A 16,241-nucleotide genomic window follows, 5' to 3' on the forward strand; every position below is an offset into this window, starting at 1 on the left:
CTGATGTTTTCAAGGAACCACAAGACCATTAAAAAACAACTTTCGTTATACTTAACTTGTTTCCTTTCTTTAGGTTGCTTCTTTTTTGTAATGATTTATTAAAAAAAAATAAAAACACTTAAACTAATGCTTAACATAAATACATACCAAATTTAATCGAATTTCTGTTTGTTACTTCTTGTTTTTGTTGCTTTTCTCTATGCATAATTACTTTTAATTGTAGGTAATCTGTATTTGCTTTCTGATTTTTTCAACATTTTTATTTCTGTTTCGCTGTGCCTTTGCATTACATTAAAATTTAAATTTTAATTCGATTTAAGTTCCAGATTTCTCAACCTGACCTCATGTATATATAATATATGTATATAAAGATGTGGGCGTTTATGTGCATAATTGTTAGTCCGTTGTGTTTTTGTCTGTCCATCTGGTGCTGCTTTTTGTTTCTAAATGTTATACATAGCTGTTTAACTTTCGATTTTTTAGGGGGCCATTTGGTGTGTCTATTGCTTTGGCTGGAAAATTTAAGACAGGAGAAAAAAAAGAGGAGACAGACACCAAACTGAACCAGCAGCTTGCCGCCGACTCTAAATTCGGGATGTTCTGAAAATTTCTATGCCGATCTCAAAACTGGTTTTTTTTTGTCGAAGTTGAGTGCTGATACTGGATAATAGGTTTTTTAAATTTCAACCATGGTTTCAAAGTATTTAAATACAATTTTATGTGGGAATTAACTTATTTTAGGAGTAAAATCATTTAATAAAGGGTGGCGCAGACTTTCGATACACCTTTGAAAATATTATTCAACTGCGGTTCGTTAAAATATAATAATATAATATTTATGCCAAGTCACAAACAGTAAAAAGTTAAAACATATCAGTGGTTAAAAAAAAGGATTTATGAAAATGGAGTCCCCAGCTCGGAAACCAAATACTTTTTAAAGTAAAAATGTAAATAAACTTTACAGTGGCTATAGTAACCATATCACTATTTTGTTTGTAAACATTCTACTAAATCTCTCAATCTACTTCGATTGCAAAGGTTTCCGATTTCGGCGTTGGAGAACCTTTGGTGAGTATGCAATTTCACTGGTATAAACATTTCAAAAAATAATACGACTGAAATTAAGTGAGTAAATACACTTTTCTAATGTATTGGTAAGGTAGAAAATGTTTAGCATTTGCTTGTTGAAAGTCCTAAACTTTAATAACTCAACTCAGACAGTAAAACCTATTCAGAGATCTCTAGGCATTTCCGAACCATCCGCAATATCATATTTCATGGTATTTCGCGTGTGTTTGTTGGTTGAATGTGATGCTACTTTGGCTATGGCTATGCTAATCAGGGATTTTAGCAGCTGATCGTTCGGGGCTTAAGCTAAGAGAGACCTTTCCATCCTAAACTAGCCTACTTAGTGGGTATGAAGCGCGCCTTGACCGCCTGACCCATCGGCAGGTGCAGCAGTTGCTGCTGCGCCTGCTGTTGCTGCTGCTGCGCCTGCTGCTGTTGCGCCTGCTGCTGCTGTTGCTGCTGCGCCTGCTGCTGTGCCGCCTGTTGCTGCATGTGTGTGATCTGCTGCTGGAGGGACAGGCCGCTGACACTGCTGATATGCTGGCTGCTGTGGAGCGGTTCGTTGATCTCGATCTTGATGGCCGTGGCGGCCAGCGCCGCTGTGGCCTTGTTCTTGTTCTTCGGCGGACGCCCACCTGTTGGAGGAATCAATATTTAATTAGACTTTGACTTTTGAGTAAGCTTAGGAGCAGTGGAAGGATCTGAACTTACGCTGCCCCGTCGTGTGTTGCAGGGACAACGGCTGGCCGATCATGGCCAGCGGCTGTTGCGACGACTGCAGCGAGCCCGTCTTCTTGGAGCGCTTGGGTGGCGGCAGTTCGTGGTGGGCATGGTTGGTGAGCAGGTGCTTGGACAGGTGCTGGCGCACCGCAAAGGACTCGGCGCAATTGGCCACCGGGCAGGAGAGGTAGCGCCCCTCCACGTGGCGCTGCACGTGCTTCTTCAGCAGCGACTCCTGATTGAAGCTGCTCGGGCAGATGTCGCACTTGAACTTGAACTCGTCGTGCATCTTGAGGTGCTGGTCGAGGTGCGCCTGCTGCAGGAACTTCTCGTCGCACTTGTCGCACTCGTACGGAAAGGCCAGGCCGTGGGTCTTCATGTGCGTGTGCAGCTGCGACTGCAGCTTGAAGTTCTTCTCCGGACAGCGGGGACAGTAGTAGCCGGTGACCCCGGCGTGCGCCTGCAGGTGCTGGTTCAGCGAGGTCACCTGCGTGAACTTCTTGTTGCACACGTTGCAGCAGTACTGCTGCACCTTGTGGTGCGACTTCATGTGGTTGTTCAGATTCGTCACCTGCAACAGAGTGCATTTATTATTATTTATTTCAAATTAAGAAGGGACAAATATAGGCTAATCACATTACTTTAGTAATATATTTTATAACATTGACTACACATAATTAGATATTATAAAATATATCCATTATTTACTTTGAAAAACTTCTCAAATATGAGATTAATTTTTTAGTAAAAAAAAACTATTTTTCCTTCCAGTTTTTCAATCGCAGCTTACTCAAATCAAGGTGTACAGCTAAAAGACCGACTGTTTTAAACAGCTTGCTTCCTATGCTAACGATCCCAATTTCGCCTTTTTTTAAAGGCGAAAAATGTCAAAAATTAAAAATTTTCAGGTTTTAATGCCAATAGATTGGAAATTAAACAACGAGTTCAACGAGGTATAACATTCTTCGATCTGACGATTATTTTTGTTATAGCAGCCAAAAACCTAAATTTTTAGAGCGAAAAAATGGGATTCCGATTTTGGAAAAAATGCGATTTTTCTTTCCAGTTTTTCAATCGTAGTTTAGTCAAATCAAGGCGTAGAGCCAAAAGGCCGACTGTTTTGAACAGTTTGCTTCCTATGCTAACGATCCCAATCACTTTAAGGAAAATTTATTTTTTGACAAATTTTCGCATTTTTTGTAAGGGGGTAGCTCGGTTTTTTTTTAGATTCAGATTTTGGTCAAAAATCCTCATTTTTTAGTGGTTTTTCAGTCGTAATTTAGCCAAATCAAGGAGTACAGCTAAAAGACCGACAGTTTTGAGCAGCTTGCTTCAATTGCTATCGATCCCTACCATTTTAAGGATTATTTATTTTTTGACAAATTTTTTCATTTTTTGTAAGGGGGTAGCTCGGTTTTTTTTTGGATTCAGATTTTGGTCAAAAATCCTCATTTTTTAGTGGTTTTTCAGTCGTAATTTAGCCAAATCAATGCGTCCAGCTAAAAGACCGACAGTTTTGAGCAGCTTGCTTCAATTGCTATCGATCCCAATCACTTTAAGGGAAATTTATTTTTTGACCAATTTTCGCATTTTTTGTGAGGGTTGCATCGTCTTTTTTTGCGAAAAATGCGAAAAGTTAAAAATTTTCAGGTTTGAATGCCAATGGGTTGGAAATTAGGCAACGAGCTCAACGAGGTATGACATTCCTCGATGTGCCGTTTATTTTTTATGTAGCAGCCAAGAAACTGAGTTTTAAGGGCAATAATTTTATGTTAATAATTTTGAATATTCGGCCCTACAAACTAATTTGATTTTAGTTTTTATATGATTTTCGAAATTTTCTTAGAACCAGCTCTTTTTGAAAAGCTCACATACTATGTTCAAATAATATTTGTATATTTTTTGTTATTTTGTTTTTACATACAATACAATATCCCACAAAATGTTATTACTTATACCTAACTTTAACTACGATTTTAAAAATAATTCGAATACCTATGAGCCCACTTTGCTAGAAAGAAGTCTATTATCAAAGTACTTTACGAGATATCCACCATCTTAAGGAACAAGATTTGAAGGAGGTCTTGAGTTTACCTGGGCGAAACTGCGACCGCACTCCGGTTCATTGCAGACGAAGGGTCGTTCACCAGTGTGAAGTCGGCGGTGATTGTTCAGATTGGTGATCTGCGTAAAGGTCTTTCCACAATCCACGCACTGATATGGCCGATCGTTCGTATGAATGCGTTCGTGGTTCCGCAAGTTGGCCGCCTGCGTGAAGCCTGAAACCCAAAAAAAATCATAGATTTTTAAAGGATTACAATTAGAAGATATAGATGGTATATGGTACCCACCTTTGTGGCAGTAGGTGCACACAAACTTACGCTCCGCCGAGTGATTTCGTATGTGCGTCATGAGCGAGGATTTGCGCGAGAACGTTTTGTTGCATAGCGGGCAGGAGCCCTCCTCGTTGAATATCAGATCCACCTTGAACAAATAAATGGAGCATCAGTTGAGAACGGTGGCTTTTCGTATGGGGGACAATTGCGACTGTAACCCACAGTGTTGTCAGCTTCTAAAAGCTTCTGTTTGTGCCAAATTTATGCAGAAAAAAATATTTACCAGCGAATTCGTATACACCAGTTTGATACTCTCTTATTACTTTGCTTTAAAAAATAAAAGTATCTTAAGGCTGCTTTATCGACCCCTTGTTAAACTAAAAGCAGGTTCTTAACTCTACATATTCATAGGTTTTGTAGGTCTTAAACATTGTTTTTATTTAACATGCGAGTGTGAAGACGGAAATCTAATACTTATAAGCCCTAATATAAGTTTTAACTTTTCAAAACTTTTTCAAAATTGACTGTAAAACGGTTTTCAAAGTATAGATACTGTGAACTCAAAATATTTTATTCAAATTTCTTATTAAAATATCTAGTATCTGTACCTCTATAAAACACATTTCCAAGTACATATAGGTATAAACGTAGGTATATATATAACTGGCGGTAAAATAGCTAAATAGGCAACACTCTGGCACTATCCCCCTCCCACTCCCACTTACGCTCAACAAGCTGGCGGCCAAAAGAACGGATTGCAAATTCCCGTGCGAATTCAGTTTGTTTATTGGGGAATTACTCAAATTATACTTAATATTTTTCACTATTTTTATTTGTTGTTATTCTTTGGTTTTTTTTTTGCCTTTTGTTTTTTGCGTGCCACGCACACCCACACACCAAAAGCGTCAACTGAAAATGAATTTTTTCCGCTTTACACAGCGCACAAATACGCCGAGATACGCCGACTTCTACGTCGACGTCGACAGAGCAGATATTAATGGAAAAAGAAGCACAAAATATATGTGTATATATACATATATATAAATATAAAGGAAAACAAGAAAATGAGCAGTGCGAAATGTAGCAGGTGGAATTGCAAATACTCTGCAATTTTTCTAAACATTTTGTGAAAAAAGTTTTTTTCTTAGTATTTTAAGAAGGCATACTATTTTACAAAAACTTTAGCTTAAAATAATAATAATAAAAATCTTTAAAATTTTTAAAATTATTTAAATGCTAAAATAAGAACCATGAGCAAACTTGTTTTCTGGAAATAAATTGGGGAAACCTACAATAAATTCAATTTTATAACTGCATCTTTTTTACAAACAAATTAGAAACTTAAATAAAAATTTAAATTTCGAAAAAGAAATTATAACAAAGTAAAAAAAAATTTCCAAGATCCCTAGTGTTCGAACTTATTTTTGTGTTTAAATTTAGAAAAAGGGTATTCCGCAGATTCGACATGACCCGTTCTAAATTTTATTTATACTTTTTTTTGCAATTCTCTGTTGCATGATGGAAAAAGAAAGGCAACAAGAACATGCAAAGAAACGGCGAAATAAGAAGCGAAGAAGAAAAAGCAGCAGCTATGAATGTGCAGTAAGTATGTATGTATTTATGTATTCCTTTTGTGAGTGGGGGAGTAGTAAAAAAAAGAGAAAATAGCACAACAATAATAAACAAGTGCAGTAGAAGGAGCAGGAGTCGAATTCCCTGGGGAGTGCCCCCAAAGGAGATGGGGCCTTTAAGCCCCCGTAATTGGAATAAATCGAAAGGGGCTCACAATGCATGCAGTAATTATCAAATTTAAATTCATATTTCATAAGGTAATTTCATTAATTGGAGTATAAGAATAATTGTCCGTTGCTAAAAGCTTTACTTCGTATTCCAAAAAATTATGCACTCATAATAGATCTACATAGAAGGTAATATTTGGCAAACCAAATATGGGAAATTAGGTGGAAGTAATTTAGTAAAATTAGATGAAATAATCTTTTCAACCTAATAATTGTTCGAGTAATACAATTCTTGCTAATTATAAAATCAAAATTTAGGTCAAGCAGCAGTGCCAATACATATGTATGTACATATGTATGTGGAAGTTACAATAAGATCTCGGCAAAATTCTATACAAAACCTAGTCAAAATAAAATTGCAGGCAGTTAATAAAACCCTATCTTCGAGTAACAGGTAAAATAAATATTCTAAATTTGGTATTTGCAAATCAAAAACTTTAGGAACAGTTTTTAATTGAGTATTCTAGTATCTATTTATCTTTATCTTCCTATACCTCAATCATTTTTAACACTATCCTGAAGGACTTAACTATGACATGTTCAACACTGTATTTTCTCTAGCTTCCTGACTATGCACTTGTCTATATTAATGACTTTCTAAACACTGTCTTCGCTGTATCTGCCTTGCAATGACATGTTCAACACTGTTTATTATTATTTATGTTTATGTTATGTTTATTGTATGTTTCGACCCTCTCCAACTCTTTGAAGCACGACTTTCTCCACACTTTATTTACTGCACACTGCCATGCTTGAGAAAGGACTTACGTCTTCGGAGTCGTCCTGCGACTGTAGGTTCTCGGAAGAACTGGATGATTGCATTTGCTGTTGCTGCTGCTGCTGCTGCTGTTGCGAGTTTGGATGCTGCTGCTGCGGGTTCTGGTGCTGCTGCGCGATGGCGTCGCTGTCGCTGGAGGAGGCCGTCGATGAGGAGGTGGCCGCCGCCGCTGCGGAGGCGGCGACTGCGGCCGAGGCAGAGGCAGCGACGGCGGCAGCGGCTGCCGCCGACTGATGGAAGTTGGAATTATTTGTCAACTGCTCCGAGCAGCGGACGCACGTGGGTATGCTATAGCCGGGCACTTGGAATAACTGTAAGACAGGACGACAGGAATACGAATTAATATGCGTTTCCAATTGGAGTTTTTGATCGAGAGAAGAAATGCTCTTTACTTATTGTGGCAACTCAACCTCATTTCATCTCACCCCCTTCTGCCTATCCCTTTCTCTTTTCCACCAACTAGAAATAACAGACAAGAAGATAAACACACACACACGCACACATGGAGAACGAAAAAGAAAGAAATGAAACTACAAAAACAGCAACAACAGCGTGTTGTTGTTTTCATTTCATGTTTTTTTTTTCTTTGGTACAACGTTTTGTTATTCTTTCGCTTTTTGTTTTGTTTTGTCCGCCGCTCTGCCAGCAATCGAGGCAGAGGCGTCCACGCAAAAAGGGGTGTTTTTGAGTAATTTACTTAAAGACATTGATAAACAATTATTTTGGTATTTATATTTTAGATAATATATATGTATTGCTGTTAAATTTTTATCGTTTTACTTATTTTGCCCTTTTTTTGACAGTCAAATTTTTTAAAACCACTGAAAGCTAAAATTATCAGTAATATCATTTCGAGTAAAAGTTCCAAATTCTTAAGACCCAGAATATTTAATAACCTTATATCTCATTTATCGAAACCCCTTGAAACTAAGCCCCCGTGCAGCCACTGACATTTGGCTGCCTTGGCGCAATTTCTGTCATTTTGTTTTATTATGTATTTCTTTTTGTGCGCTTCATGGAAGGCGGGGGGCGGAGGGGCCGAAAAGGGGGACTCGAAGGGGCAGGGGCAGGGAAGGTTGAAAAGGAGTCAAAGTGAAAAGCGAGCGGCAAGCGTAAGCAAAATGTAAAAATAATATTTTTTCAAGTTGTCGGCTTGAACAACTTTCGGGCTGAGTTGGCTAAAAATAAAAATTGTTCAGCAATAGTTTGGGGTCGCATATGTGAGTGAGTGAGTGAGTGTGTGTGTGTGTATTTGTTATTTCAATGTGTGTATGGGAAAGGGGGGCAATGCGCGCGCTTTTCAACCCCCACCCCCTCCGCCCCTTGCGCACAATAACAGTAGCGCAAATTCAATTGTTTAAACTCCCAAAAAAAAAAAACAAGAAAAAATCAATAGAAATAACAAAGTGTATATACCTAAATCATATGTGTATATATCATATTTTTTTCCTGCTAACATACCGTTGCCGTTTGGAAGCACAATCTACAGATGGTGTCCATTATAACCGTAAATCGGGAAGAAGCCGAAAAGGAGGTGGAGAAGGAAGAATATGCACTTTGTTGTTGTTGTTGCTCCGAGTCCCCCCTGCAGTCGTTGTTGTTGTTGTTATTGTGGTCCTTCTCCCTCGCAGTTTACCGCTATCTTTACCGGTTAGCATTCAGCTCCTACTTTTTTCTCTTCTATTATTTTGTTCGGTTTTTTTTATTTTTTTTGTTTTATACAATTTGTTAGAACTAAGCAATCGGTTTGTTCGAATTATATTTTGTTATTTGTATTGGCCTTTAAATTTCGATGATCACTTTAAGGCATTCAATAATGGCAAAAACAAAAAAAATTATATATAAATTTGATTTATACAATATTTTCGTTGTACACACACACACGCGCGTTGTTTATGTTTGCCTTGCACTTGCACAAACACACATATATGCGGCGCTCTTGTTGTTGTTGCTGCGCCGATTTTCTCCTTTTTTTTGCTGCTTAATTCCTTTGCCCTTTTTTTTGGCGTAGTTACACGTGAAAAAAAAACAAACTAGCGCGTTCGAATGCGTTTTTTTTGTATTTTACAATTCACGACGAAGTAGTGTCCGTCGTCTTTTTTTTTTTGGGGCCCGATGTTATTGTTGCGCAGTGTGCGTGTGCCGTGTGTGTGTATGTGTGGGGGAAAAACGAATACGAGTAGATTGCGCGGTTGGTATAGTGGTGCTGCTCTAACGCACAGGTTGTCATATGAATGGTGCTCCCCAACGGTCTTATCGATATTTCAATCGATACTTGTGCTCGAAAGCAAAGCGGAAAAGGTAATCGTTTTCAAATAATGCAAATCGAATAGTTATTTGCCTTATAAAAATGGAGTTTATAGTTGCGAATCTATGTAAACATAAGCAAATTAAACTCAATTTATTGTTATAATAAGTTTTCTTTGTCAAATTTGCTTTGCTTAACATTAGCTGGGATTACGCGCCAAAGTTTTCAAAAAAGAGTTTTATTAATGGTTATAAGTTTTTTTTTGATATTTTAAACCTTTTATTTTTTAAAATTAGTTTTTATTTCAATAATTTTTTCACAGATTTTACACGTAGCTTATTTTAACAATAAAAATATAATCATTAAACTTACTTAATGATTTTGGTTTTACAGAATAATAAAAAACAACATATTTCCCAGAATTTTTTTTCAATTTGTAATAAAATTTGAAAATGACAAACAAACGAAACTCACAATAATTAACCATAATAAAGTAAAGGATGACTATAGATTATAAATACTTAAAGTGGATTGACTTCATGAAATACTGCTTATAAAGCCAACAAACACATAAATTAAGCAGTATTTTGAATTTTTTAATAAAATGGCTCATATCCAGAACGACGCAATTTAAATACAGTAGACAAAGGTCCAGAAAATCAAGTTAAAGGCCAGGAAGGACAGGGGGAATACGAATCTAGCCCGGCTATCTATCCACATGGCGATTTCCTGTGGCGTTAGTGTGGTCCAGCCACTCAGGTCGATCTCCTCCTGGTGCGATCCGCTTTCGGGTCGATTATTGTTGGTCAAAGTCTGAGTGCTGGTTGCTGCACTTATGGCTCCCGTGGACCCGGCTGTTCCCATTGAGCCAAAGGCACTCTCCACGAAGTTAACATCCATCTTCTGAATTTCTCCCCTGGTCCTCTGCTGATCCAGAACTTGTCCCTCCTTAATTGTGGTGATTGGCAGATTGACGGTTAGGTAGTTATTAAAGCTAGCACCGCCCAGGGAGCCAGTGTCGGCGGCCTTTTGCAGAGCAGTTCCCGAAAACGATTTAGATCTGGCGTGACTGCGACGCCTCAGCAGGTTCGGTGATAGGGTGGACTTCAGGATGTGCTTACTATTCAGTTTCTTGACAGGCACACTCTTCTTGCGCCGCCAAATCGTGTTCACAAAGGCAAACTCCACCATGCTGCCGAATATGAAGATGGTGCAGCCCAGAAACCAAACCTCCGAGACCTTGATATAGCTCACTTTCGGCAGCGTTTTGCCCTGAGCCGAGGCCAGGGTTATAAAGGTCAGCAGAGTGCTGGTGCCCAGCGTGATTCTCGGCGGAGCCTGGTCCGCCTGCAGCCAGAAGGATACCCAGGAAATGGCCACAATCAGCATGGAGGGCAGGAAGTAGTCCATCAAATAGAAGCCCACCACGCGAGTAAGATGAACGGTGAAGCTGAGGGAGCTGTAGTTCCCGGCAAAGGCTCCGTGTCGCAGGTCACTCAAGTCGGCATTGATCACCGTCTCATTCGACCAGGATCGCTGCAGCACAAACTCGGTGAGATGCAGGGCTCCATCGTAGGTTATTGGACGCTTCTGCTCCCAGTGGAGCACCAGTTCCGAGGTATTGTACATCCAGCTCTCGAGAACCGTGGAGCAGTGCTGCTCGTCGAATGGGAATTTCTTCAGGTTGAGCCAGCAGTAGAGTGTGGCTTTAATTCGGTTCGAGACGATCACGGTGCCATCGGGGGAAATCGAGGTGAGGATGTCCTTCTCCGTGAGACCTGCGAAATATGGCGATTAGTAGGGATTTGTTAAATAGTTAAGGTGATTATATGGTAAAAGGCGTCTTTAAAGTGGAGGTCTTAGAAACTATTGCTTATAATAGAACACAAAATAAAAACCAACCAAGTTTTCCTGATAACAGAAGGCTATAAAACTTGGGATTTCTACAGTTTGGGTTTTAGTTCTCCAGTACTCACCCAAAATACTGGAATCCCGCTCGTTGGCCAGAAATATGTGGGGCATCCAGAGGGAGTCCCTCAGCTGTTGTTCCCCCAAAATGGGTTGTCTTCTCTTGGGACTAACGTTCCGGAAATTCAGACGCGGATCAAGATATCGCATTTGCAGGAGGGCATAGATCTTAAACTGCAGATCGTGTGCCTCAAGATTTTGCATGAAGTAGATATAGGCGCGCATGTAGACGTCCACAGGTAATCTCTGACCGGATTCCGAATAGGTAATGGGTCGTTCCAATCGGTCGTATCGGCAGCCATGGGTTAAACGGTCCAGTAATTGAGTCTGCGACATACTATCCCCATCGGCCAACGTGGGACAATCCTCGTCCAGCGCGTATGCATATAGACAATTGATCAGGATCGATATAATGAGCGACCAGTCCATTATCTCATACGATTTATAAAAAATATACAAAACAATACAAACTTAAAATTAAAACCACGCCAATAAAATCCTAACGGTTAATTCAAGATGGCGGTGCAGTGTTGCCAGATGTGTTAAAAGCTGAAAATGTTATTGCTAATGCACTTAAAAGTTAATTTTAAACTGAAACTTGTATATAAAATAAATAAATAAAAAACTTATTTTAAAAATAGGTAAAAAATAAACTGAGTTGACTGATATTAAAGTCTTCTATCGGATTTTCCCTAACAATATTGTATATGAACATTAAAAAATAGTAAGATAAACTAATATTTAAAAATTACATTTAAAAAATGAAAACAATCAATAATACAACTTTTTTGTTTAATCCATACAGAATATTTTTAATAATAACAAAAATAAATTTTAACTTTTTTGTCAAACTTATAGTGTAAAGTTTGCGCCTAACAGCCCAATATAAAAGTTAACAGCACAAAATGCAATGTTAAGACAACTTGGCGCCTTACAGCTCGCTGTTACACCAAAAAGCTCATGTAAAATCTGGCGCCAAATTTGAAATACTCCCCAAGTTAAACACGAACGCCATTAACAATTTTACTCATTTAAGTTTTTATTGATTTTATTTCACTGCTGCACTTGTCATAAATATACAATTGGGTATATTTCAACATTTACAAAGTTACGCAAGTTTCGTTTGTGATTTTTTTTGTTTCGTAGTTTTTTTTTTGTAGTTTCAAACATTTATTTAAATTTATGAATTCGAATTCATTGATAATATGTATGCATAGTTTAATTTTCCTCTCCTCCATTTTATGCTTATTACAATTACAAAAAAAAACAATTACCTAGATGTAGTTATATATATATATATTTATATATATTTGTGTGTAGCATATTATGTCGTATTAAGTACATATTTTGTAATTTTTCTAAGCTTGATTTACGTATAAAATGTGTCTTGATTAGGTATGGGTATTGCGGATTATGTAGTTGCGTTCTGGGACTCCCTGCTTACACACATAAAAAAGGGGAATTTCTCTATTTATTCAGACATTAAGAAAGTGTAGTTTCGAATATATCGAAAATTAAGAAGAGGGTGTTGTGCGATGACCACATTTATTGACCGGGTTGGTAATAATGAAATAGGGAATTTACATTTAAGAACCATTTAAAGTTTTTCTTTATAAAAATAAATACCAACGGTATTTATGCATTTTTATAAAATGTTCAACATGTACGAAAGAGTAATAAATACTTAAAGTAAATATATAGTATCTTGATAAAATCAATTGAAATATGCATTCAATTCGAAATCACTTAAAAATGTGAATAAAAGCATGCAATAACTCATTTAAAACTTTTTACAGCATACTTTTAGACACCAATTTATTTGCTTTTGAAATCCCTTGATTTCAATCAATATGTATGATCACCTCACCTCTCCCAAACGGTTTTTATCCTTCCTTTCAGCTGTTCAATTCCCTTGGAATATGATAGCTTTTTGTATTTTCTGTTTATTACGGGTTCGTATTTTCCACTACATTGACTAGTAATCTTTTTATGGGGGCTTCTGTTTACAATCGGTTGATCTGCTTAGGAGCTATGGAAATGTATCTTCGCCACGGCTACAATATATAGTATTTACAGTGATAGTTCGACTTATGCTACGATCTTTTTGCTGGTCCAACGGGACACCGTTTTTTTTTTCTTATTTTGGGGGAAAGTTTCCCTTGCATACACACACACACTTACATCATATACACCCACTCAATTTTTGGGGGGTCAGGAAAAAAAAACAAAAAAAATACTCATTACACTTTACACACTATACCGATTCGATCTAGGGTTTTAGGACTATGTCTAAGGCTAATAGCTAACTAATACTGATCCGTCGATTAAATACTTTCGTCGTTGGCGTTTTTAGATGCGATCCCTGTCCACCTGCGTCTCCTGGAGTTCCAGTTCCGTTTCCTCGGCGAGTGTATAGACCCCGGAGGCGTTGGCCCCGGTGGGCGTGGTCAGGACATCGAGGAGCGGACTGCTCAACGAGGAGTAGCCCAATCCCGGATCGCTACCGTGGGCAATGCAGCTATTGCCTGGCGTGGTGACCTCACCCGAACCGGGAATTACCGATCCGGATATAACCGCCGAAGACGAGGCGGGCGTGTAGGCGGGGGCGGGGGCGGGAGCCAAGCGGGCGCCATTCGGATCCATTGTCAGGATGGGCACCAGCTCATGGTTTACATAGTCCTTCAGAACCAGCGATGTGGGAGTGTCTGTGTAGAGGAGAATCCATTGTTATAAGCCATTCATTTTCCATGTAAGTCAAATTGGTCCATCGAGCCGGATCTTTCAGTTTTTAAGCATTCCCTTATTCAGTAGTGTAAGGTTGTGCAGCTTGATCTTTTATTACAATAGTTAGTTCTAAAGAACTCAAACAAAATCCGGCTCGAAGGACCAAGTGATATAAAAGAAGGCTAATATTGTACATTTTACTTATATCGATATATCTACAGCTTAATTGCCTCAATTTCAATCATTTCTCACCTGTCACCAGGGTCTCTTCGGTGGGGTTGCGCTGGTAGAGATGCCCTCGCTTCTCGTAGTGTCAAGATGCCGGCACATAGTACTGGCCGCCCTCGTCGTGCGCCACATCCATCATCGATCCACCGGGCCCACCTGCACCACCGGCACCACCAGACACACTGCCGCCACCAATCAAACCACCGCTCGAGTTCGCTGCACTCGTTTTCTTGAACTCCACCACAATGCGTATCCGATGGACGATCTCCTCGTGGATAACATTGAAGCACATGGCCGTCAGGGTCATGCCCGACATTATGTAGACCGAACAAAACCAGGTGGTGGCATTCGATTCCCTGCGCAAACCGGGCAACATATCGCCAAAACCAATGGTGGACAGGCTCATGAAGCAGAAGTATATGCCATCTAGGATGGGCCAATTCTCCAGGCGATACAAGACGGCGGCGCCGAAGACAATATAGATGATCATCATCGAGAAGCAGAGGAGGATGGGTGCCAGGATACTCAAGCCGTGCATAGAGCCCCTCGATTCGCTGGCACTTAGGGAATCTATATCCCCCAAACCACCTACCGATCCTCCTCCAGCATTCGGAGGTGGAGCTCCGCCGGCCACCCCATCCTTTTCGGGCGTGGCATGAAATACATCCCTCACATAATACGGCTCCTGCATCACGGCCTGTTGCTTACGTAACTCCTCCTGCTGCCTCTTACGTCGCATCCGTCGCTCCTTTTCGGCCATTCGCTTCTCGTCGTAGCAACAATAGCCACAATTCGAGCAGAGGCAACAGCACAGGGCCTTCGAGAAGACCTCGCGGGCCACCCGGGCCAAAATGCTGCCCGTGCTGCTCAGGTAGACCAAGGTCAATGGGATGCCGAAGAAGGCGTACGCCAGGGTCACGATCCTCCCGAGAGTCGTACGCGGTGCCACGTTTCCATAGCCTGAGGGGTTGGAAAAGAAAGTCATTAAGTTTCAATGCAGTCAATAAATCGCAATGTTCACATTTAACATTGAGTTATCCCTTGAGTTTTCCGAACAAATCTAAGCCAAAATCATCCGGCTCGAAGGACCATTTTAGATGAAATTCTTCCTTTATAGTATTTGATATGTAAAGTCACCACGTTATTTATTTCATTTAATTAAATTATCCATTAACTCCCTTTCTGGTATTTATATAAAAGTCCCTACTTATTATATGGTTATTAAAAGATTTTCCTCCGGCGAAAAAATGTCCATTAACAATTTCCTTTCTTGTTTTTTTTTATTTTACCACATTAATTTGCCAGAAGTCAATTTGTGCGACTCCCCCGAGAGATCCGACTTATTGACATTACCCAAATGAGCCGTAACTTCACATATAAGCTCGGTGAGCCACCCCACTCAGTGTATTTTCCCCACTCTTCTCCGTTTTTTTTCTCATTTTTCCCCATGTTGTAAAGGGCCCCAAAAATAATTAAGCTGGCAGAGGCAATAAAAATGCTTAACAAGCTTAAGGCCGGAAATTCCCTAAGGAAGGTTAAAAAAGGACGTGGGGGCGGGGGTACAATTGAGCTGGTGGGCGTGGCACCCACAGACACACACACACACCCACACGCAATCGTCGGCAGGTGTGTCATGCATAAATTTGAAAATTTCTTAATTTTATTGTTTTCTTTTACTCTTATTTCTCTTTTGGCGGTTTTTGTGATATATATTTTTATTTACACGTGGGCGTGGTTTATTGGCTGCCGCGTCTTCTATTTTTTTATATTGAACAAATGTTGCCTCAGAGGGAAGTGAGTCATTTGAGATTGAAAGGAAGCTGTGGGAGCAAATGAATCGAATCAATATGCGGGTATCACATGTGGCAGGGCTCAAGTGCCTGCGGCCTCTGTCTCTTCAAGGGCGACATTTTCGGCGGATAAGTGCACATAAAGAAAATATTAAACTAATCTTTACTCCCAATTCAAAATTGTCACCAAATTAATATCACAATTCTTGAGAATTGCATACATTTTCTTACTATAAAATGTCTAATTTTTAAAAATTAATACAATAACCTGATTTTAACATAAGCCCAAATAGAGAAGAGCCTATGGGCCTACTTTTTTCTCAGTGACTGGGGGGTGTTGTTCACTTAAAATCAACAACGGTGACTGAAACAGGAAGCGGATTTCCAAGTGCTTGGTAACCATGTAATTGCGTTGACAGCAAATTTAAATGAAATCCCATATCCCCCCTTTGCACATGGCCAAAATGTCAATGTGTCACAAAGCAGACGACAGCTCAGCATCCCCCCGAAAATACCCCCCACCGATATATCTACATCTTTTTTACCCATCCCCGCACAGTGGGCCATTGTTGTGTTTGGGGG

The 16,241-nt window shown here is 39.5% G+C and overlaps 3 protein-coding genes across 4 annotated transcripts in view; all 3 read right to left on the bottom strand.

Moving 5' to 3' along the window:
* Positions 1 to 51: 51 nt before the first annotated feature.
* Positions 52 to 8,847, bottom strand: LOC108016891 (zinc finger protein 391). Of its 2 annotated transcripts, XM_017083796.4 has the most exons (6): positions 8,163 to 8,847; positions 6,692 to 7,012; positions 4,140 to 4,272; positions 3,883 to 4,067; positions 1,780 to 2,359; positions 52 to 1,703 (listed from the first exon to the last, which is right to left on the bottom strand). In XM_017083796.4, the coding sequence occupies exons 1-6, from the start codon at positions 8,199 to 8,201 to the stop codon at positions 1,405 to 1,407; spliced, it is 1,557 nt and encodes a 518-aa protein (XP_016939285.2). In that variant the 5' UTR covers positions 8,202 to 8,847; the 3' UTR covers positions 52 to 1,404. The 2 variants fall into 2 exon arrangements, with proteins under 2 accessions (XP_016939285.2, XP_016939286.1); XM_017083797.4 differs by lacking the exons at positions 6,692 to 7,012; positions 8,163 to 8,847 and adding an exon at positions 4,850 to 5,017.
* A 519-nt stretch (positions 8,848 to 9,366) lies between these two features.
* Positions 9,367 to 11,436, bottom strand: LOC108016639 (pH-sensitive chloride channel 2). The gene is made up of 2 exons (XM_017083336.4): positions 10,926 to 11,436; positions 9,367 to 10,727 (listed from the first exon to the last, which is right to left on the bottom strand). Exons 1-2 carry the CDS (start codon positions 11,344 to 11,346, stop codon positions 9,580 to 9,582), a joined length of 1,569 nt encoding a protein of 522 aa, XP_016938825.1. The 5' UTR covers positions 11,347 to 11,436; the 3' UTR covers positions 9,367 to 9,579.
* A 1,962-nt stretch (positions 11,437 to 13,398) lies between these two features.
* Positions 13,399 to 16,241, bottom strand: part of LOC108016561 (uncharacterized) — an 82,364-nt gene continuing 79,521 nt past the window's right edge. Inside the window, exons 7-8 of the mRNA XM_036820626.3 lie at positions 13,894 to 14,829; positions 13,399 to 13,622 (exon numbers count right to left, since the gene is read on the bottom strand). Coding sequence (XP_036676521.2) covers positions 13,955 to 14,829 — 875 coding nt within the window. The 3' untranslated portion in view covers positions 13,399 to 13,622; positions 13,894 to 13,954. The remainder of the gene's footprint in view (positions 13,623 to 13,893; positions 14,830 to 16,241) is intronic.

Source organism: Drosophila suzukii, chromosome X (genome assembly GCF_043229965.1).
Source record: "Drosophila suzukii chromosome X, CBGP_Dsuzu_IsoJpt1.0, whole genome shotgun sequence".
NCBI classification, from domain to species: Eukaryota; Metazoa; Arthropoda; class Insecta; order Diptera; family Drosophilidae; genus Drosophila; species Drosophila suzukii.

Bases quoted from the DNA above. Each gene is read 5' to 3' on its own strand.
- LOC108016891 (XM_017083796.4), bottom strand. From the start codon at position 8,201: ATGGACACCATCTGTAGATTGTGCTTCCAAACGGCAACG. The intron at 7,013-8,162 runs GTATGTTAGCAG...CCTGTCTTACAG, and splicing joins TGTGCTTCCAAACGGCAACG to TTATTCCAAGTGCCCGGCTA. The intron at 2,360-3,882 runs GTAAACTCAAGA...ACTCTGTTGCAG, and splicing joins GCGGTCGCAGTTTCGCCCAG to GTGACGAATCTGAACAACCA.
- LOC108016639 (XM_017083336.4), bottom strand. From the start codon at position 11,346: ATGGACTGGTCGCTCATTATATCGATCCTGATCAATTGTCTATATGCA. The intron at 10,728-10,925 runs GTGAGTACTGGA...CATATTTCGCAG, and splicing joins GCGGGATTCCAGTATTTTGG to GTCTCACGGAGAAGGACATC.